The 22600-nt window shown below is 44.4% G+C and overlaps 1 protein-coding gene across 4 annotated transcripts in view; it reads left to right on the top strand.

Moving 5' to 3' along the window:
* The window catches only part of LOC138830835 (leucine-rich repeat-containing protein 37A3-like), a 60467-nt gene that overhangs the window by 3415 nt on the left and 34452 nt on the right, over positions 1-22600 (top strand). For all 4 annotated transcript variants that reach the window (XM_070027628.1, XM_070027627.1, XM_070027626.1 and 1 more), the window contains exon 3: positions 13581-18063. In XM_070027628.1, the coding sequence (XP_069883729.1) occupies positions 17619-18063 (445 nt within the window). In that variant the 5' untranslated portion in view covers positions 13581-17618. The remainder of the gene's footprint in view (positions 1-13580; positions 18064-22600) is intronic.

Genomic DNA, 22600 nt, shown 5'->3' with positions numbered 1-22600 from the left:
TTCTTGCAGAATCTTTTAAACATTTCAAATTTAAGGTATATCACAGCTGAGTGCCATTAGGTAATGTCTGAAATTCTAGCTACCCAGAAAGCTGAGATCTGAAGATTGAAGTTTGAAGCCAGTCTGGACAGACAAATTTGAGAGATTCTATCTCTAGTTAACAACAGAAAAGCTATAAGTGGAGGTATGGCTCAAGTGGTAAAGCATCAGCCTTGAAAGAAAATGCTAGCCGGGCGCTGGTGGCTCACGCCTGTAATCCTAGCTACTCAGGAGGCTGAGATCTGAGGATCGCGGTTCAAAGCCAGCCCGGGCAGGAGAGACCGTGAGACTCCTATCTCCAATAAACCACCAGAAAACCGGAAGTGGCGCTGTAGCTCAAGTGGTAGAGCGCTCGCCTTGAGCTGAAGAGCTGAGGGACAGCGCCCAGGCCCAGAGTTCAAGTCCCACGACCGACAAAAAAAAAAAAAAAAAAGAAAATGCTAAGCAAAAGTACAAGGCCCTGAGTTTATGTCCCAATACTGACACAAAAAAGAAATAAAGAATCCCTTGGCTTAAGCATTCTACTACATTTCAAATTCAGAGATGCAACCAAGTCTCATGTAAGATGCAGCATGAGCTCCTATGTATAATTGAAACATGTCCAAATAAGAACTTAAACACAAATATTCATACAGTATCATTGGCAATAGTCAAAAGGTAGCGACAACTCAAATGTTATCAACTAACCATTAGGTAAATCAAATGTGACTAATCCAAAGTGCTACATACTAGACATAGAAGACCATTAAAAACATTATGCTAAATTCAAGAAGCCTATCAAAAATCTACTTTTATGAGTCCACTTATGCATTATATCCAAAATACTCAAGTCAATAGAGACAAAAAGCAGATTTGTGATTGGGCATTTGTGGCTTATGCCTGTATTCCTATCTACTTATGCTGAGATCTGAGGATTACAGTTTGAAGCTAGCACAGGTAGGAAAGTCTGTGAGGCCCTTATTTCCAATTAACCATCAAATAGTTGGAAGTGGAGCTGTGGATCAACTGGTAGGGCACTAGCTGAGCTTGGGAGAGTGCCTAGGCCCTGAATTCAAGCCCCAGGACTAGAACACACACAAAAGACAAGTAGTTCATAGGGTTTGGTAAGGTTTATGGAAGAAGGGACACAGAGAATATTTGTTAATGAAGGTAAAAACTGTTTGGGAGTGTGGTGATAGGTGTATAACTCTAAATATACTAAAAACTAATGAATATATACTTTGAGTGGGTGAATAAAGCTGTTAAGAAACAAGTGTGAGGAGATAAGTATTAGGTATAGACAATAAAAAACTATTAGTGGCCTGGGAATGTAGTTTAGTGGCAGAGTGCTTGCCTAACCTGCATAAAGCCCTGGTTCAATTCTTCAGTATTACATAAACAGAAAAGGTTGGAGGTGGCGTTGTGGCTCAAGTGGTAGAGTACTAGCCTTGAGCAAAAGAAGCTCAAGGACAGTGCCCAGGCTCTGAGTTCAAGCCCCAGGAGTGGCAAAAAAGAAAAAAAAAACTATTAGTTACATGTTACAATCCTGTTAAACAGCAAACTTAAAAGTATTTACTTCTGTCCCATAGGGAGAAATAATGTAAGGAAAGAATTTCAGAGCCGGGCGTTGGTGGCTCAGCCTGTAATCCTCAGGAGGCTGAGAACTAAGGATCACAGTTCAGAGCCAGCCCAGGCAGGAGACTCTTATTTCCAATAAACCACTTAGAAACCTGAGTGGCGCCGAGGCTCAAGTGGTAGAGTGCTTGCCTTGAGCTGAAGAGTGCAGGGAAGTGCCCAAGCCTAGAGTTCAAGCCCCACGACCGACAAAAAAAACAAATATATAAAAGAAATTTCAGGGTGGAACATTTCTGGAGAACTTTAAAATAAAGCCAAAGTTCCTATTTCAGGCACTATTGGGCCAAAGATCTGGCTAGCTTATTTAAATGTCTTATAGAAGTCAGGAGCCATATTCCTACAGTAAGGTTTCTTATATGAACTGGGTTATGGAAACTGAGGTTTGCTAGAAGTACTGTGAACAAGTTAGGAAACTTTTCTGCACAAAGACTATCAGAGACAATTCCAGTTGTTTTTTTTTTTTTTTTGGTCAGTTATGGGGCTTGAACTCTGGCCTGGGTGCTGTCCCTCAGCTCCTCAGCTCAAGGCAAGTGCTCTCTCACTTGAGCCACAGCACCACATCCAATTGGTTTATTGGAAATAAGAGTCTCAGAGACTTTCCTGCCTGGGCTGGCTTTGAACCATGATCCTCAGATCTCAGCCTCCTGAGTAACTAGGATTACAGGTGTGAGCCACCAGTACCTGGCTAATTCCAGTATTCTTTTTTTTTATTATTGTGAAAATACTGTACAGAGGGGGTTACAATTACATAGGCAAGATAATGAGTACATTTCTTATCAAGCCTCCTCCTTTGTTTCCCCTTCCCATCCCTTTGCATCCTCCCCCCACACTGCCCCCAACCAAAGTTGTAAAGTTTGTTTTTCTACATAACGACTTGTACATCTCATTGTTGCAATGGGTCCTCCTGTATCCCTGTTTTTACAATTTGTTTTTTCCCTTCCCCTCCACATATGCCAACATCATATATAGTGAAAGCAGGGGTTATACCATGGGGGAGGGACATACAAAGCAACAAAGACATAATCATATAAATATGTTAGAAACAATCGCATGAAAGATCTCTCTCTCTCTCTCTCTCTCTCTCTCTTTTAGTTGTGGGGCTTGAACTCTAGGCCTGGGAGCTGTCCCTGAGCAATTCAGCTCAAGGCTCATGCTCTACCACTTGAGCCATAGCGCCACTTCTAGTTTTCTGGTTTTTTTTTTTTTTTAATTTTAAGTTGTGATTAAGTGATTACATAATTTCCCAAATTTCACAGTATTTTGGGATAGTGATGCTCATTTAAAGTCACAAGTTCATTCTAACTTTCCTGGAGCAAATTGTCTATCACAGTCTATAACATATAACAGTGTACACATATACACCATACATGAGATCAGCAGCATGGGAATATTTAGTAGTGGTTGGACCAGATGAGTGGAAGTTCTTTGTTCCTTAAGTCCTGTTAATTTTGTCGTATCACCTAACATTTTGGATTTAACATCCACTTAACAGGGAGACCATGTACCTTTTGTTTCTTTGCTCTTGGCTTACCTCACTCAACATGATTTCTTCTAGCTCCATCCATTTCCCTGCAAATGCCATTATTTTGTCCTTTCTAATGGCTGCATAATATTCCATTGTGTATAAATACCACAATTTTTGGATCCATTCATCTGTGGTGGGGCATCTGGGTTGTTTCCATATCCTAGCTATTGTGAACAGTGCTGCAATAAACATGGAGGTGCATGTGTCCTTGTATATTGGTTCCTGTTGTTCAGGATAGATGCCTAGAAGTGGTATGACTGGGTCGTAAGGGAGGTCAATATTTAGCTTTCTGAGGACCCTCCAGACTGCTTTCCAAAGTGGTTGTATAAGTGTACATTCCCACCAGCAGTGTAATAGGGTTCCTCTTTTTCCGCATCCCCTCCAGCATTTGTCATTGGCTGACTTGAGGATGTGGGCCATTCTGACCGGGGTAAGGTGGTATCTCAGGGTTGTCTTTATTTGCATTTCCTTCACCACCAGGGATGATGAACATTTCTTCATGTGTTTCTTTGCCATTTTTATATGAATGTTGAATTTTATCAAAGGCCTTTTCTGCATCTGTGGAGATAATCATGTGATTCTTGACCTTGGCTCTGTTGATGTGTTGGATTACATTTATTGACTTTCGTATGTTAAACCATCCCTGCATCTCTGGGATGAAGCCTACCTGGTCATAGTGTATGATTTTTGTGCGTGTGTGTGTGTTTCTGGATTCTGTTAGCTAGAATCTTGTTAAGGATCTTTGCATCTGTTTCATCAAGGAAATTGGCATGTAATTCTCTTTTTTGGTTGGGTCTTTGCCTGGTTTGGGGATGAGTGTGATATTGGCTTCGTAGAATGAGTTTGGGATAGATCCCTCCTTCTGTTTCTCTGAAGAGCTTGAGGAGTATGGGTATTAGTTCTTCTTTAAAGGTCTTACAGAATTCTGCTGTGAATCCATATGGTCCTGGGTTTTTTTTTTTGTTGGAAGACAAGCACCCAAGACAAGCACTCTATTGCTGAGCCACCTTGCCAGCCTGAGCTCCTGCCTACTATCAGGTGCTGGCGGCCTGTGTTGTCCAATTCCCAGCCTAGAATATATGGGTCGGGTTCTGGTGGGGTTTGGGCTTCTCTTGTCCTGAGCCCCCAGGTCTTTTGTTGTCACAGGCGTGCTTCCCAGGGGGTGCAGTTCCCTGTTTTTCTCCCCTCTGCTGAGGCATATGCTCAGCTTCTGACTTCAGTTGGGAGGAGTTGGTTGTGTTGCTCAGGCACTGGGTCCCCAGGCCTGGTCACGACCTCCTGCCTGGGGCACGCCAGTTGGGTGTATACTGCTGTGTATACTGCCTAGGTTACGCAGCCTGGGGGACACAGTTCAAATTTCTTCTACTGTTGAGTGTCTTGACCCAGGGGCGCTGTTCCTGGCTTGGGCGTTTAAGTTCCCTTCCAGGGGTGCTCTTGATCTAGCCTGGCCAGCTGAGTGTGCTCCATGGGCTGGTGGAGCTCTCGAAAAGTTCCCAGTTTTAGTGGGTCCTGTGGTCCGGGTGTTGGGGTAGGGAGTCTGGGGATTCCCTCCAGCTCTGGTCTCCCTTGAGGGAAGCACTGTCCCCTGTGGGGTACTCACCCTGGAGCTAGTTGTTTCTGTGTGATGTAGGTCGTCGGTTGCCGTTGCAATCAGAGTTCAGTTGGGGTGGTTGCGGGCTGGGCTGGGCAGTGGTGGCTCTGTGTGATTCTCTTCTGTCTCTGCCTTGGTCGATGCTGTTAGGTCCGCGCTGCTCGAGGGGGGTGGGGCCTCCGTACAGGTTCTGAGGGCTGGGCTTTGTCTCTGTTTTCCCTCTCCGGATCCGCGCCAGTTCCTTGCAGGTCTTCTGCTCTGGTGTTCTGTGGGCGTCCTGTGTAGCTCTGGGGTTCCCGCTGTGGGGTCGAGTGGCTTTGGCGGGATGGAGCCTCTCTGCTCAGGTGGAGAGTGAGGGGTGAGGGTGGGATCTTTGTGCAGACTCCCAGCTCGTAGGTTTCTCTGTTCATTGCGATCAGCGGGTCTGCTGACCAGTACCTCAGGTGGCTTCTGCGTGGGTGATCTGCAGGCAGCCCCTGTGTCTCTGCGGCTTGGTGTGCTGCTGGGCTTGATGTGCTGCTGCGTGGCCAGTAAAGGTTGGGGGAAGGGTCTTCGCACTTCTCTGTTCTGAAATTCTTCTTTTTTTTTCTCTCTTTTTTGTTATTTTTCACCTCCTGTTTTTCTCTGGGTGTTTGTCTTTTTGTTGTTGTCGGTCTCTTGGGGAGATTAAGCATTGGAACTCGAACTCTCTTTTTGGTTGGGGAGAGCTGTGGCATTTCCCTACTGCCCCGTCGCCATCTTGGTCCCCCCTCCAGTAATTCTTTTGTTTTTTTTTTTTTTTTTTTTTGGGTCCGGTCGTGGGGCCTGAACTCTGGGCCTGGGCGCTGTCCCTCAGCTCTTCAGCTCAAGGCTAGCGCTCTACCACTATGAGCCACAGTGCCACTTCCGGCTTTTTTCTTTTTGCTTATGTGGTGCTGAGGAATCGAACCCAGGGCCTCGAGCATGCAAGGCAAGCGCTCTACCACTGAGCCACCTTCCCAGCCCCCCCTCCAGTAATTCTTAATAATCCCCCTTCCTAGATTTTTCTCATATTTCACTGCTAGCAAAATTCAGGTTTCAGCTTGATTTTAAAGACTTCTCTACAAGTTTTTCTTTCTTTTCTCAATATGGGTTTTGAATTCAGGGCTGCAAGCTTGCTAAGTAGGTACTCTACCACTTGAACCACATCTCCAGTACTAACGATTTCCCATCATTTTCCTTTAAGATATTGGAAGACATTTGTTCACCAATCTGGATATTTTAAAAGCTAAGCGGCTCAAGATATATCTGAAGAGAAAAATTGTGCATAAGAACGCACCATTGCATGGAAATAGCAGGACTGTGATCTGTTCTTCATTCTTCCTATATCTTTCAGTTTTTGTGAGCTTAGTTGGGCAGTTTTATGTGAACTTTTGTGAACTGTGTTTATGCTTACATTGCTCATTTAATTTGGTCTGGATCACAAATCAAGTCCATTCAGTTTGTATTTAATTTTCCTTTTAGTATGAAGGAAACAAAGTGACAAATGTCAAGTGAAAACCTCTGTGGTAGGGGCTGGGAAGGTGGCTCAGTGGTAGGGTGCTTACCTTGCATGTATGAGGTCCTGGGTTCAATTCCTCAGCACCACATAAGGCTGTGGCACTGTGGCTCAAGTGGTACAGCGCTAGCCTTGAGCTGAAGAGCTGAGGGACAGTGCCCAGGCCCAGAGTTCAGGCCCCATGACTAAACAAACAAATAAACAAATAAAACAAAATCTCAGTGGTAGTTAAATGTGGACGTTTTTGTTTTTTGGTGATATTAATGTTTGAACTCAGGGCCTTGTACTTGTTAGGCAAGGGCATTCCTCCATGTTGAGCCATGCCTTACCTCCTTTTTCTGTCCTGCATACTTTTTTTTTGTGGGGGTGGGGGTGGGGTAGGGGGTGAGGGGTGAGGAGGAGGGTGTGAGGAAGGTACCAGGGCTTAAACTCAGGGCCTAGGCATTGTTCCTGAGCTTTTGTCCCTAAGCTTAGTGCTCTACCACTTGAGCAACAGATCCACTTACAGCATTTTGATGGTTAACTGGAAATAAGAGTCTCATGGATTTTTCTGCAAGGGCTGACTTTGAACTGTGATCCTCAGATCTTAGCCTCCTGAGTAGTTAGGATTAGAATGAGAAGTTTGACCCATGAAACCATCAAGCAGGGTCAGAAACTTTAAAAGCCACATTCATTCCACTTCTTATTGTTCAACAAAGCAATATACCCACCATCTTCATCAGTCAAGGTAGATTTAAACCAACCATTTGTCTTCTTTTTACTGTAAGTGATAAATATCCTCACCAATATGATGAAATACAATGCTTAGTTGGGCCTACTTTATGTCTTCAAATTTTAGGAGAAGTATCTTCTGTATGTTTTTCCCCTTCTCCATCTCTGGTAGATACTAAAGAAGGTTTTAGACAGTACAACACAAGCTAACTTTTAAATTTACTCACATTTACTTAAAAAATGTTTTCTACTGCTGGAGAAAGAATACCATCTAAGAAAATTAATACAGTAACACAAAATTATATTATTAATTATAACAGTAGCACAATTATAATTGCTGTACTAGATAAAGGCCCCAACAAGAATTAGTGAGGCTAGGGCTGGGAAGGTGGTTCAATGGTAAAGTGCTTGCCTTGCATGCATGAGGCCCTGGGTTCAATTCCTCAGCACCACATAAGCAGAAAAAGCTGGAAGTGGCATTGTGGCTCAAGTGGTAGAGTGCTAGCCTTAAGCTGAAGAGCTGAGGGACAGCACTCAGGCCCAGAGTTCAGGCCCCACGACGGGACCCCGCCCCCCCCAAAAAATGGATGAACCCAAAGCAGTGAGCCACAAGTGAAGATCAGAGGATTTAACTTTCTGCTCTTCATTTAACTCCTGATGTACACTAGCAAATCATTTCTAATTTTCTGAAATCCTTTCCACTTACTATCTAAGACGGTGAATTTACCTCATACCTTTCTGAGCATTTCAGTATCCTTTGCTGTAATCCCACTCTAGCTTATCTTGCTCTATTTTACCCTACTAACTGCCTTTAAACCAGACAAATTACGCTCTAGTGCTTTGAAAACAAAGTCACTAAAAACTAATTATATTAAAAACCAAAATTTCCAGCTTTAAAAAAAATCAAAAGTGTTGAATACATATTCCCATCCAATAGCTCGCCAGTTGCTGCCACATTAGATGTCATGTGGTGGAAAGGATAAAACAACCAAAAGCTGACAGGAAATGCTGCTGTGCATTTGTGTTAAAAAGTATGGCTATGGACAGTCTCTCTAATAAGGTAACAGTTGAACTTCTACTTCCTGAAGGAGCTATCTGACTGTGTGGGAAAAGAACATTAAAGGCAGAGGAAAGAACAAATGTAAAGCCACTGAGGTGGAATGTGATTGGCTGATTTGGGAAACAGCAAAGTCAGTGTAAGTCATCAGTGAGTGCTGGAACATGAGATCAAACCAATAGGGCAGGTGTTAGAAGGTTTCAATATGTCGGGATAAGGATCTGTATTTTGTCTTCCAGTGGACTGCACCTGGGATTTGTCTACTGCTTTAAAAATCAGTGGGCATTTTTAAAAGTCCTTATCTTGCTTTATATTACTGACAACTTTCTTCCTTTTTGAAACTTTCTTCTTATTATTTTTTTGCTAGTTCTGGGGGATCTTGAACTCAGGGCCTGGGCACCGTCCTTGAGCTTTTTTTTGTCGGTCATGGGGCTTGAACTCTGGGCCTGGGTGCTGTTCCTCAGCTCTTTAGCTCAAGGCAAGCACTCTATCACTTGAGCCACAGCACCACTTCTGGTTTTCTGGTGATTAATTGGAGGTAAGAGTCTCATGGACTTTCCTGCCCTGGCTGGCTTTGAACTGTGATCCTCAGATCTCAGCCTCCTAAGTAGCTAGGATCACAAGCATGAGCTTTCTCTTATGTTTTTAATATTCCTTCACATTCTTATTTGCCAGTTCTATTCTTCTGTCAATTTCTTTGTTTTTTTTTTTGTTTTTTGCCAGTCATGGGGCCTGAACTCTGGGCCTGGGCGCTGTCCCTCAGCTCTTCAGCTCAAGGCTAGCGCTCTACCACTTGAGCCACAGCGACACTTCTGGCTTTTTTCTTTTTGCTTATGTGGTGCTGAGGAATCGAACCCAGGGCCTCATGCATGCAAGGCAAGCACTCTACCACTGAACCACCTTCTCAGCCCCTTCTGTCAATTTCTTAACTATGATGTTGTCCATCATTCATTCATCAGTTATCTTCTTGTTCTCTTCATATTCTTCTGGAATGCCTTCATTCTCACTCATGGTCACTACTATAGGCTGAGAACTTCCTGATTAATTGTCTATATATGAATAGCAACTTATCCTAAAGCTTATCAGCCTAATGTAACAGCAACAAATAGCAACACTAAAAACATTTATCACCTGACACAGCCTCTGAGAATCAAAGGATCAACTTAGCTGGATAGTTCTGGCTGAAGGTCTCTTATGATGGGGCTGAAGGATATGCTTCCAAGATAGCCCAATCAAGTGGCTGTGACAGGAGCCCTTAACTTCTCTATCATATAAATTTCTCCACTGGGCTGCTTGAATATCCTTTTGACAAGGCATCTGGTTTTAGGCAGTGAGTGATACTAAGGAAAACAACGAAGAACTACAATATTTCATGACAACCCTGGAAGATATACACATAATTTCTGCAACATCCTATATAAGTCAGCCATATTTAATTTAAGAGGGGACTACAAAGGAAATACTAATAATCATTGATGGCTGCTTTGAAAGATGGCTACCACAGTACAAAAATTGGTTCTCTTTAGTCATTTAAAATAAAGTTCTATAAATATTTTTAAAAAATTGGTTCTCTAATTCAGATCTATCACCTGAGCCTCAGACATGTAAACTCAAGATACCTACTGGATAGCTATTGTTTATATATTATTTGTAAAAACCTGCCCTTTGATGTGTGTCCACCTGATGTGTGTCCTGCCATTTGGTGTGTCCACCAAATGTTCTCCTGGGAGTTGCATGAGAGTAGCAGTAGTAGTAGTAGCAGTAGTAGTAGTAGTGAAGGAGTGGCTCAAGTGGAAATGGAAGTAGCAGCAGCAGCAGCAGCAGCAGCAGCTGTTAGAAACTGGCTCTGAGTACTGTCAAATAAATTTTAAACTTAAAAGAGTACCTGTGTGTGAGGCAGGCTGCCTGGTGCTTTAAAATCTCTATCTTACAATGACAAATGTCACATCATAGATGGGAAAACAAAGGTTGACTGTAACTTGCTTAACCTTGCCAATTCTATGGTTAGTGAACGGCAGTGTAGGGATCAAAATTCAGGGCTACTTTCCAGTTTTCTTGTCATTTTAATAAAACCACATTTTCTGACTTCTTTAGAGTTCTGAGCTTTTGTTCTATTATCAGGAAGGTACTGCATGCAATTCCAGTATACCTTATGCAGGGTAAGTTCTGAAAGTAGCATGTCTTCTGTGGTAGAAAACCAAGGAGGGCTTGTTGTTGTTGTTGAGTCAGTTCAATGCCTTTGCAGGAAGATCTCTGCATGTAATTATTCAAAACTTATTGGCTACAAAAATTTAATCCAGGCTGCAAAACAATAATTATCAAATTTTCTTGCTAAGTAAAATGGCATGGCAACAGGAAAAAAATTACCAACTTGAAGCTGAGTGTTGGTGGCTCATAACTGTAATCCTTGCTCACTTAGGAGGCTGAGATCTGAGGACTAAGTTTTAAAGCCAGGCTGGGCAACAAAGTTCGTGAGACATATTTCTAACAAACTATCAAAAAAGCCTACCTTGGAAGTGATGCTGTAGCTCAAGTGGTAGAGCGCTCGCCTTGAGCTGAAGAGCTGAGGGACAACGCCCAGGCCCAGAGTTCAAGCCTCACGACCGACCAAAAATTAAAAAAAAAAAAAAAATTGCAAAATAAAGGGCTGGGAAGGTGGCTCAGTGGTAGAGCGCTTGCCTTGCAAGCCTGAGGCCCTGGGTTCGATTCCTCAGCACCATATAAGCAAAAAGAAAAAAAGCCGGAAGTGGCGCTGTGGCTCAAGTGGTAGAGCGCTAGCCTTGAGCTGAAGAGCTGAGGGACAGTGCCCAGGCCCAGAGTTCAGGCCCCACAACCGGACCCCCCCCCAAAAAAAAAAAAAAAAAAGCCTACCTTGAGTGGAAAAACTAAGGGACTGTGCCTAGAGTCTAGTTCAAGCCCAAGTACACCAATACAAATAAAACTTTGATATTCCTTATTTTCTATGTTCTTTCTCCTTCCATAATCATTACAGAATTACACTACCATTAAAGGTAAAACGTTTCTCCTACTGTGCCTTGCAACTTTAATGTACTGGGCTTTCTTGATGTCCAATCCAGTGTTTACCAGTTTATTCTTTTGAAATTCAATGAATGCACATTTTAATGTAAGTTTATAAAGCAATGATCCAGAAAATTATTACTTATTTTCTAGAATATGGTTGTAGAAATCAGAGAACTAGAGATAGCCATCACTAGGTAGTATTCAGTAATAATGTAAAGAGCAGTATAAAGCAATGAAATTCCAAATAAGAAAAATATACAAATCACAATAACCAACAAGCAAATTTAACTTCTGTATGTTTAAAACAAGTTGGAGAGAGCAAAAAGCTAAAGGCTCATCATATATTTGCCCTAGGGTGGAAATAGATATTGAATGTAATATAATTGTACAAGGTACCTTCTACTTACATTGCTTTTAGGTCCTGCTCAGCTCTGTCCAATAATTTACCCCAATGGCGACTCAAAACCCACACAAGCCTGGCCTCGGAGGCTCATGCCTATAATCCTTGCTACTCAGGAGGCTGACATCTGAGAATCATAGTTCAAAGCAAGTACGGGCAGGAAAATCCATGAGACTCTTATCTCCAATTAACCACTAAGGAGACATGGTCCATTTTATTTTTATATTTTCTCAACCAAGAAAGGACAAACAATGAGACATCGATATAGACTTATTCACTCTTAAGTGAAGGGCAAAGGGTTAGACACAATAGACAACTCTGGTGAAGTAGACAACTAATTAAATGTAAAACATTGCTACTAAAAAAATTAGCCTGGTGGCTCACACCTATAATCCTAGCTACTCGGGAGGCTGAGATATGAGAATCATGGTTCAAAGCCAGTCCCGGCAGGAAAGCCCATGAGACTCTTATCTCCAATTAACCACCAGAAAACCAGGAGTACCCTGTGGCTCGAGTGGTTGAGTGCTTGCTATGAGCTGAAGAGCACAGGGACAGCACCCAGGCCCAGAGTTGAAGCCCCATGACTGACAAAATAAGTATTGGGAGAGTTGACACTTGCAACACACAAATGCCAAATAATTACAAACGTGTTTTATATTATATATTAATTGTACAAAATAATGAGTTTTGTTGTGACATTTTTACATATGCATATGTGAATGTACTTTGTCTCTTATTTTCTTCTGACCATCTTCTTTCTCTGAGTCCTCTTTACTTTAGACTTTTTTTTTTTAAATTAAGGCTGGGGGCTGGGAAGGTGGCTCAATGGTAGAGCGCTTGCCTTGCATGCATGAGGCCCTCGGTTTGATTCCTCAGCACCACATAAGCAGGAAAAAAAAAAGCCAGAAGTGGTGCTGTGGCTCAGGTGGTAGAGTGCTAGCCTTGAGCTGAAGAGCTGAGGGATAGCGCCCAGGCCCAGAGATAAGGCCCCACGACCAGACCCATTATGCCTATAATGCCTGAATAGGATTTTGTATAATACAGTGGTGGAGATATGTTGGAAGAGAACTTGAAAGGCTCTTAATTTAGGAAAAGTTTATAAATTTAGCTTGAAAAAAGGATTCCCATGCTTAGCATAGTAACTGGCACCAGTGAGTAATCGATAATTATTATTATTATTTTTTTGGGGGGGGTCCGGTTGTGGGGCCTGAACTCTGGGTCTGGGTGCTGTCCCTCAGCTCTTCAGCTCAAGGCTAGCGCTCTACCACTTGAGCCACAGCGCCACTTCTGGCTTTTTTCTTTTTGCTTATGTGGTGCTGAGGAATCGAACCCAGGGCCTCGTGCATGCAAGGCAAGCACTCTACCGCTGAGCCACCTTCCCAGCCCTCGATAATTATTAAGTGAATCTACAATAAATAAATTTAGGAATGTCCAAGCTACTCTCAAATCTACTGAAAACTCCACTTTCTTTTTGCAACTATATTCAGTTAAAACTCTATATTAAATTACCCTTGGGGAAGTGCCATGGTTTGTGATCCTTTCATTCAGAGCTCACATAGTCAAAAGACAGCTTTCAGATAGGATTGTTCAGAATCTTGGGTTACTATATTGTCCTTACAATTGCTGGGCCTCTTTTACTTTTCTTGGTTTTATGGTTCTAAAAGAAAAGTAATCAACTGGAGTTGACATCAAACACACTTCTACTTCCATTCTGTGTATCAGTGGGGACAATGCAAACACCAGGATTATTGCTTAGCAACCTGAAATGGCCTACCAGCCTAGAGGAGCACCCGCAGGCTGCAATGTAGTACTAGTTCATGTGGGAATTTACTAATATGCACTGGAAGATGGATAGACATTAACTTACTGTACATCTATAGCATGATCCCTAAAGAAAACAGAGGAATATCTACTTTGGTTTGTGCTAGACAGATTAAAAAACTACATTAGAACCTCTCTTTCATGCTTACCTAAAAAAAAAAGAAGGTATATTAGTGAGTATTGTGAAAAAACAGAATGGAGATATCTTACTTAAAATGGTTAATTTGTTTTAACTGAGAGGTGGACAAGAGCCTCATACTACCCTCTTTGCTTTCTCCTTACCAGTTATAAGCAAATTGGCCAAGTTGGAAATCAAAGCACAGAAGGGAGGTTCATGGAACTATCCATTCTTGGACTTGAAGTGCTCTATACCTGACATATTACCTTTTCAAGCCTTTCTTCATAGACTACTTAATTTTTCCCATGGAAAGAAAGTTGGTCACATCACACCTACAATGATTTTATTTGCTAGGAACCTCCTCTCCATCTTAGATGTTTGCTGAACCTCAAGAGCCAAAGGAGACCAATACAGGTTCTGCAGGACAGCTACCTCCTGGCTCAGATGATTTTACTGTTTCTCATCATGACCTGCCAGAGAAGTTGACTCTGCAGCACAGACTCCCACAGACGGTGCCAGGGCTAGGTGAGGATCACAACCAGGCCCGACCTCAGTCTCATTGGCTCAAAAGTACCACACAGCTCTAGCTGAGGCTTCAAAGAAACCCTCACCACAAATACCAAAACATAACTGTGAATTCACAAAGAAAGCATTTGTTCTTGCACCCAATGAGCGGATGAAGGATCCAGTTTGGGTTGATTTCCATAAGCAGAGGCAGCAAACGCCTGAGCTGAGAGCAGCAAAAAGACAATTGGCAGAATCTCAGCTAGATCCACTCAAACGTACCAGAGAAAATGTTGCTCGAGCTGAGGTTTCAGAGCAACCCTCACCTCAAATACCAAAACATACTGTAAATTCACAAGGGAAAGCATTTGTTCTTACACCCGAGGAGCGGCTGAAGGATCCAGTTTGGGATGGTTTCCATGAGCGGAGGCAGCAAAAACTCCAGCTGAGAGCAGCTGAAAACCGATTGGCACAACCTCTGCTAGATCCAAATAGAAAGGTGGCTTATGTTGACAGTGTGCCTCAGAAAGGCAAAGACAATGCTGATGAACCTCTAGAACCCCTTGAGCAAGATGAATCTTCTCAGTTCCACCAGCAGGCCCATACTCAAAACCCCAGGACTCCTGAGAAGCTCCAGTCTCCTGCAGCTCAGGAAGAGCACCCAGTGCAACAGCTTGTTAGCGAGGAGGTTGTGCCATCAGTGGAAAAAAAGCCTCAACATTCAACACTGCCAGATGCCTCAGTTCTCAGTCTTCTGGGTAGCTAGGATTACAAGCATGGGAAACCAGCTTCTGCCCACATAAGCTTTCATATGTGCATTCCAGCTTCGAAAAAAAATCACAGCAGCCTGTTTTACAATACATATGTTTAACACACTCACACAGACACACAGACAAGACACAGGCACAAATACACACACACACACACAAATACACACACTTGAGAAAGAGCAGAGAGCCTAGAATTCAAAGGCAGATTGGACTTTCCCAGCTCTTATCTCAAACACCAAGGGGGATGACAAAGCTTAGGAGCAGAGCCTTGTACACACAAGAATCGGATTTCAGTCCCTAGTGCGTGCGTGCATATGTGCATGTGCACACAGACACACAATTTATAGAAGTATAGACAACAAAATATAAAGGCTGCAATTCTTCCCCAGTGCTTGCAAATAGGCCTCCATGTTCTGCAGTAAGGAGCCTCATAAATTCCCCTTCAGGAGGGGACTTTTCATCATGGAGAGAGCTGAGTTCTAGGGAGAAATCTCTTTCAGAATTCTATGCTCTTTCAAAGCCTTCTGTAGACAGCACTCCTGCAAAACACCAGATTGCAGCAAATGCTGTGGTAGGAAGTATTCCTTCACAAAACGTTCCTGTGTCAGAAGGAAGGCTCCCTAAAAACACAATTCAGGAAAATCTTGCTGCTCCAGGATCCATTGTGACTGCATTCAAGGTAATGCTGCCAATACAAAGCAAGGAGGCACAATGGGACTACCTCAGAAGGGCCCTGATTCACCTGTGAAGCCCTTCCAATCACCCATTCCCAAGTTCCATCCTTTGCCGATCAATTTGACATGCAGTTAAATCAGCAGCTGAGGCCCTCCTGTCTCATGTTATCCAGACCTTGAAAATTGACTGCTCTGAGACTGATGTGCAAATATCTGTTCCAAATGCATTTCCAAAACAGGCCTGCTGATGAAGCTTCTCAGTGAACAACAGCAAGAAATCAAGGTGTCAAGAGCTGAGTGGGATATGGACCAATGGAAAACAGATAACTACGTCAAGGAGAGCAATGAAGTTCAAGATGAACAGAAGGAACCAAATGAGGCGAGGACAGCTGTAGAACTGCAAGCCCTGATTTCCCCATCCTTTAGATACTCCTTCAAGGAGGAAAACCCAGGCTTTAGGCCATTCCAAAGTCATGTGACTAGGACCGTGTTCCCTACTCTTCTCCTTTATAGAGTGGAGTGGACCCAAAACACAGAATAAGTATAGAAAAATTGCAAAATAGTGAGACAAAATACATTACTTTTTCCATTTGGTGTTTTTTTTTTCTACCGAACACAAGAAGTTCCAGGATATGGCTATAACAACAAAATCATCTTGGCAATATCTGTGACTGTAGTAGTAATGATTTTGATTTCCATTTTCTGTCTCATTGAGGGTAACACCCACCATTCATGCACGTTTGCAGATTATATCTTGTTTCTGTAGCCAAAGGTGTTTTCCCACTCTACAGGTGGGAATTTTTTGACAGTGCAGTGTTTTCCCTATGGAACCGTATTTATGATTTTTAGGCCTGTGGTAACAAGGTATGACTGCTCCTACATTAAGAAGAGAGGTCTCTTGTTAGTAAGAGTTGAATTTGATGACAACTAGTTGGGGACCATCCTAGGATCAGTGTGCAAAGGCCATTAGTAATTGATCACTGGCCACTGAACAGGCAGGCCAACTGAATCTCCTAGTGCCTCACTGTTTATCTAGAAATTTCTTTTTTTTTTTTTTTTTGTTGGCCGTGGGCTTGAACTCTGGGCCTGGGCACTGTCCCTCAGCTCTGCAGCTCAAGGCAAGCGCTCTACCACTTGAGCTACAGCGCCACTTCCGGTTTTCACATGGTTTATTGGAGATAGGAGTCTCACGGTCTCTCCTGCCCGGGCTGGCTTTGAACCACGATCCTCAGATCTCAGCCTCCTGAGTAGCTAGGATTACAGGCGTGAGCCACCAGCGCCCGGCTTATCGAGAAATTTCTATACACTTCTGTACTGCCTTTAATTTCTATGTACAGTCCAATGTTGTCTTTATATTTTTTCATTATTTTCTCTGCTTACTTAGTTAGATAAGCTCCGTGAGAAGAGGGAAAATGCAGTGTTTCCCTTGCCATTGATAGTAATGGTCAAACATGGAGATGAGGCATTGTGCTAAGCAGTGGTGTTTGAATGTTACACCAGCTGACCATGTGCTCTAACTCCTGAGCTATACTTCTAGCCTATGATATTTGAAATGTCACCTTTCACTATTCTAATTCATGGGAGAAAATAAACAAATGATAAAGCTACCAAACTTTTTTTGGAAGAGGGAGTGCTAAGTGAGAAATGATTCCTATCTCTCACCTAAAGAAATATATTTCAGTAAATGGAGAGAGAGACAGAGACAGATAGAGAGACAGAGATAGAGAGAGGAATCATAATGTACATTCTCAGGCTCACCACCCAAACCAGCTCATTTTTTCCTGGAAGCCTATGACCATGGCGAGGAAGAAAATCTCAGATTTTAGCATGGAAGAAAAGGACTTAAAGCTCCCAGAACTGGACTTCCATTTCTACATAACTCCAGAGGTCCTGCCATGTGATTTCCTTGGGAAGGTCTGCTTTGACCTTACTACAGCAGCTGCTGGCTGTCTTCTGGGGATATCCAGGTCTGCAGCCAAACCTTGCCTAGCTGTGGAGCAGGGGCCCTGTAGGAAGAAAAGGTCCCTGTTCTCAGGAAGAGGGGTTCCAGGCCCTGGAAGTCCCAAGCCTAAGCCTTTCTGTTTGAGGAACAAAGCTGTCAGTCCCATAAGCAGGGGTGGGGCAGAGAACTCAGGGCCCCTACATAATAACCTACTCCAGGTCAGAACCTACCATATTGTTTTGTCCCCTGCTATTAGCAGACGCTTGGCATAACAGATCCCTATTTCCTACAATATCCATATCCCTTTTTCCCACAATGTCCCTTTTGCCCTCAATGTCCCTAATGTATTGCTTTGTAGCAAAATACGTATTCCTATTAGTGCAGATGTGCCTGCTGTTGCAGGCCAGGCCAATTCCACAGTGGGCCCAGGATGAGTTCTATACGAGCTCTAATCCTTATGGACCCACAAAGCCCGGGTCTTCACCCTTTTTGCACATCCCACCTGAACTTTCATCACCCAGGATGGGAGGATTTGATTTAATAGGATCCTCTGCACCATCTCAGATGCTTACTGAGCCTCAGGAGCCAACGGAGACCAATACAGATACTGCAGAACAGCTACCTCCGGGCTCAGATGCTTTTACTGTTTCGCATCAAGACCCACCAGAGAAGTTGACTCTGCAGCACAGACTCCCACAGATGGTGCCAGTGCTTGGTGAAGATCAGACCCGGGCCCAACCTCTACCTCATCTACTCAAAGGTACCATATAGAATATTGCTCTGGCTGAGACTTCAGAACACTCCTCACTTGAAATGCCTTTTCTGAAAGGCAGTTCAGTAGGTAGCCAGTAAAGAGAACACCATGTGTTCTAGCCTATGATATTTGAAATGTCCTGCTTTCAGGCAGGAAGAGAAGTTTACTGCACAGAACTGCTTGCTCCCAGCCATGCAAGGTGGAGACCACATGGACTAAAGAAGGGCCGGGGGGGGGGGGTGGGGAGGTGAGGCTAGGTGAGCGAAGGTGTGGCCACACTGGATTCAGATATGATCTCAGAGCCTGGGACTCTCCCTTGGTCTGATGGGGAGCATGGAGGGGGGGAAGTGGCAGCCCGGGATGTGTCCTCCAGGTAAGCCAGTGACCTAGATGACACAGGTACTGAACAGAGACTTAGCCAAGAGGAGGGAGGAGCCTGCCTCATCTATCCAGGGAGGCCCTTGCATTCCAGCCTTTTGATAATGATGAAACAGGGCACAGACTCTCTCTGGCTACTTCCTGCTGGCAAGGGGGTGTCGCCACTTGGGGCAAAAGGCCAAGATGTAGCCTTTTCTGGGAGAAGGCAGCAGATAGCATAGCAGCTGTCCCTTGACAATCCTTAGATGATGTCTGGAAGAAGTTTGATGAGGCAGGGGCTGGGCAAAAAACTAGAGAGCACACAAAAGGTAACAAAGGCCAGAATGTTCGTTCCTGTGTACATAGAAGGTAGACAGGTATGGACAGTAGATGGGCAAGCCTATTTCTATTGACCTTCTGGCTCTGGTTAATTTTGAAAGGCAGACACAAAGTGGCTAATGTGACATCATCTCCTATTACTTCTCTCCATTGTACCTTGTTTCCCGGACTGGCTGAGTCACAGGGGTCTCGGTGCTTGTTGCTAGGGTAGCTTGTCCCAGTTGGCATTCACAGGCTTTGAACTCAAGGCCTTGGGAGCTGTCCCTGAGCACTTCTGCTCAAGGCTAGTGCTCTCCTTCTTTGAGTCACAGTGCCTCTGGCTGGTTAGAGATTAGAGTCTCTTGAGCCATGCCTTCAGCCTGGCTCTTTGCTGGTTAGTTGGGAGGTAGATTCTAAGGGGAATTTTTCTGCCTGGGCTGGTCTTGAACTGCAATCCTCAGATCCAACAAGTCTTTGTCACAAAAGCCCCTTTATTTCCTATTAAAGCACAGGAGACCCACAGAAATAATGAGCACAGCTTACCTGTAACTCGGTAAGAATTGACCAACAAATAACTTGACACAGTTATTTCTCTGAGGGTCTGGCTAGATACTACAAAGAGGAAAATCTGTATCAAAACTCAGTGGACATGATGAGAGATTTTGTAAGCTTTTAGGTGAGGAAAGAACACGCAGGTGAATAAAAGTTTACTAGGGTTATGCTCCAGGCGAACTCCCTCTTAAGGATCAGAGAGGTGGCACAGAGTCTCCTTGTAGCAGGGTTTATATGGCCAGGGTCAGCAGGAACTTTTAGCAGGTAACTAACTGGTTTTGCAAGTTTGAGTGGTTTCAGGCTAATGCCCCCAAAGGAGGATTGGGACAGGTGGTGTATGAGGAAGTGGCTTTTCTAGGCTGCCTCTACCCTTCAGCGGCCTGACATGCTGGCATGTTTTGTTTGGTAAAGGGGTGATGATAGTCATCTGGTGACTTCCTGCTGGACAGGGGCCTAGTGGGGCTGCATGCCGGTTGTTTAGGACGCTGGAGGGATAGTGGGCAGGCGAGTGTACGGGTAGAGAAGAAGGTAATTAACTGTCCCTCTGGTTATTTCTTGGATGCAGCTCTGGATGAACCTCAAGAGGCATGGGGCAAATAAACAGAAAAGGCACATTAAAATTAATGGGCCTGAAAAAAGACTAATTAAAATTAATGGGGGCTATGGAACCAGACCAAAACAGGTCCCCCAGATTGCTAATGTTGAGCTCCTCTTTTAGCTTATTTAAGACCTTGATATTTTGTTCTACCAATCCTGACTCATTACTATAACAACAACATTGTTCCCGCAAGATATGGCAGGTCCCACCTTTTTTGACTGTAAGGAGGCCAACGGCTTGGCAGTTTTTGAGAGCAACCTGTGCCAGGGAGGGAAGCTGGCGCTGGAGTGAGGCTAGAGATACCGAGGTGAATTCCATGGCCACCTGGAGTTTATCTGAAAATTCCTTAGCTGAGACTAGGGTATGTCTTAGGGCCCAAGAAACCTGTGGAACCACTTGGGAAATAAAGGCTCGACAATGATCAGCTTGAAGGGAGGAAGGGAGGCCAAAGCAAGGAATAATTTCTGAAAGTAAAAATGGGGTTACAACTCCTGCCGTCTCTTTGGGGGTTGGAAGACCTCAACCTGCCCCGCTAGGGTGTCTACCAGGAGAAGAAGGTACCTCGGGGCTGAGGGCTTAGCTCAGCGGAAGGGTGCCCGCCTGGCACGCGCAAGGCCCTGGGTTCGGTTCCCAGCCCTGGAAAAACAAACAAACAAACAAAAAAACGAAGGTACTTCATCCTTTTGTGGGTGGCATATGGATGGACATACCAATCTCTGATGGGTTGTAAAGGCTTGCCTAAGTCCCCCTTGAGGGGTGGTGCTGGAGCAAGTAAAACATGCCTGAGAGGCAGACTCAACTATTCTGGAAAGCTGAGGTGATAAAAGAGGGGCTTTAAAAAAACCAGTCCCCAGCTGGGACGTTGGCTCACTGGTAGAGTGCTTGGCTCACATGCATGAGGCCCTGGTTTTGGTTCCTCAGCACCACATAAGCAGACAAAGCCAGAAGTGGCGCTGTGGCTCAAGTGGCAGGGTACTAGCCTTGAGCTGAAGAGCTGAGCGACAGTACCCAGGCCCAGAGTTCAAGCCCCACGACTGACAAAGACAAAAACAAAAACAAAAATGTCCCTTGGGCCCAATAGGAAGTGAGGAATAAACCTGCTGTATGAGGGTTTCAGCCTGGGCCAGAGGCAAGGCCACTTCTTTCCCAACAAGATCCATTCCTGTTCTCCATCTGTGCAACCACCCCACTCCCCGCCTTTTTTTTTTTTTTCACTCAGTTGTGGGGCTTGAATTCTGGGCCTGGGCGCTGTCCCTCAGCTCTTCAGCTCAAGGCTAGCACTCTACCATTTGAGCCACAGCGCCACTTCCAGCTTTCTCTGTTTCTGTGGTGCTCACAAATCCAACCCAAGGCCTCATGCATGCCAGGCAAGCACTCTACCACTCAGTCACCTTCCCAGCCCAGTGCCACCCTTCTCACAGATAAGAATGTTTTCAGATGGGCAATACTGAGGAGTCTAAATGTGAGACCTGTAAAAATAAAATGGAGACTGTCTTGAAAACCCTGGGGAGGCACCGTCCAGATCAGCTGACTGGTCTGAGAGGTGTTTGGATCCTCCCACGTAATGGCAAACAGATTCCAACGGCCGGGTCCAAGGGTATGGTAAAGAAAGCGGCCGTAAGATCCAATACTGAAAAATGGGTCATAGAAGGGGAAATATGGAAACGGCGGGTAGATGGGTTGGGAACTACAGGGTGTATGGGCACCACAGCTTCATTAATGAGATGAAGGTCCTGTACTAACTGGAAGGAGCCATCCGGTTTGCAGACAGGCAAAATAGGGGTGTTATCAGGAGAGTTAGTTGGCACCATGAGTCCCATCCTTTTCAAGTACTTTCTTATCCGGAGGTAACCAAAATTTCCCCCAATTCCTTTCCCAAGATTTTCTTTACTACCCTCTTTATAATTCCTTGAATTCCGTTCCCAAGGCTTTCTCTACTACCGTCTTTACAATTTCTTAAGCTTCTTTGTGGCTAGAGTTTAAACCAACCATTTTTTAACTTTGGCTTGTGGACCTGGGCTATCTCAGAACTGCCTCAAGGCACCGCTTGGGTGAAGTTTGCTACATTTTAAGGCTAAGAGCAGGATCTCATTCCTCTTAGTGCCTCCATTGCTTATATGAGGCATGAAAGACAGCTGGCCTTTCCCTGGAGGCTGGGAGGGAAGTCCCTCAGCTCCCATAACTGAGACCTGTGACAGAGAAGACCAGGTGTCAATGATCATTCTCAGCACCAAGGCTAAAGGTAGGGGGATGGGGGGGAAGGAGGGAGGAAGACTCTGGCAGGAGTGCCTGTGACTTTTATGGAATCGGGAGGAGCCTAGTTTCTGGAAAGCAAGACAGGACACCCTAAGACAAAGGGTAGGGATTTACCCAATCTGAAGGTGTTGGGTGCATAGAAGACCAGGCTCAGGTCCTGGGTCAGACAAAGGAGAGAGGGAGAGAAAGAGAGAAAGGTAGAGGCCTCAGAGACAGCCAATAATATCCCAAGCCACTTGGTGGCCATCCACAGCATATGCAGAGCTTACAGAGGCAAAGGCCATAAGGTGTTTTCAGGTGGCTGTTTTACTCAAAGTAAGCTCAGCAGGTTCTGTGCTCCTGACTGAGGAGGCCTCAGCAAAGAAGGAAGGGAAGAGAGAAGCCTAGAAGGGGCAGTGCCAGTTGCTCACTCTAGAGCTAAGTGAATGAAGCACAACAACCTTCCTGGGTTCCACACCAATC

This window comes from Dipodomys merriami, unplaced genomic scaffold, assembly GCF_024711535.1.
Source record: "Dipodomys merriami isolate MVZ:Mamm:240054 unplaced genomic scaffold, mDipMer1.0.p SCAF_19, whole genome shotgun sequence".
In the NCBI taxonomy this organism is placed as follows: Eukaryota; Metazoa; Chordata; class Mammalia; order Rodentia; family Heteromyidae; genus Dipodomys; species Dipodomys merriami.
Note: the sequence above shows the minus strand (reverse complement) of the source record. Positions and strands in the feature narration are given on the sequence as shown.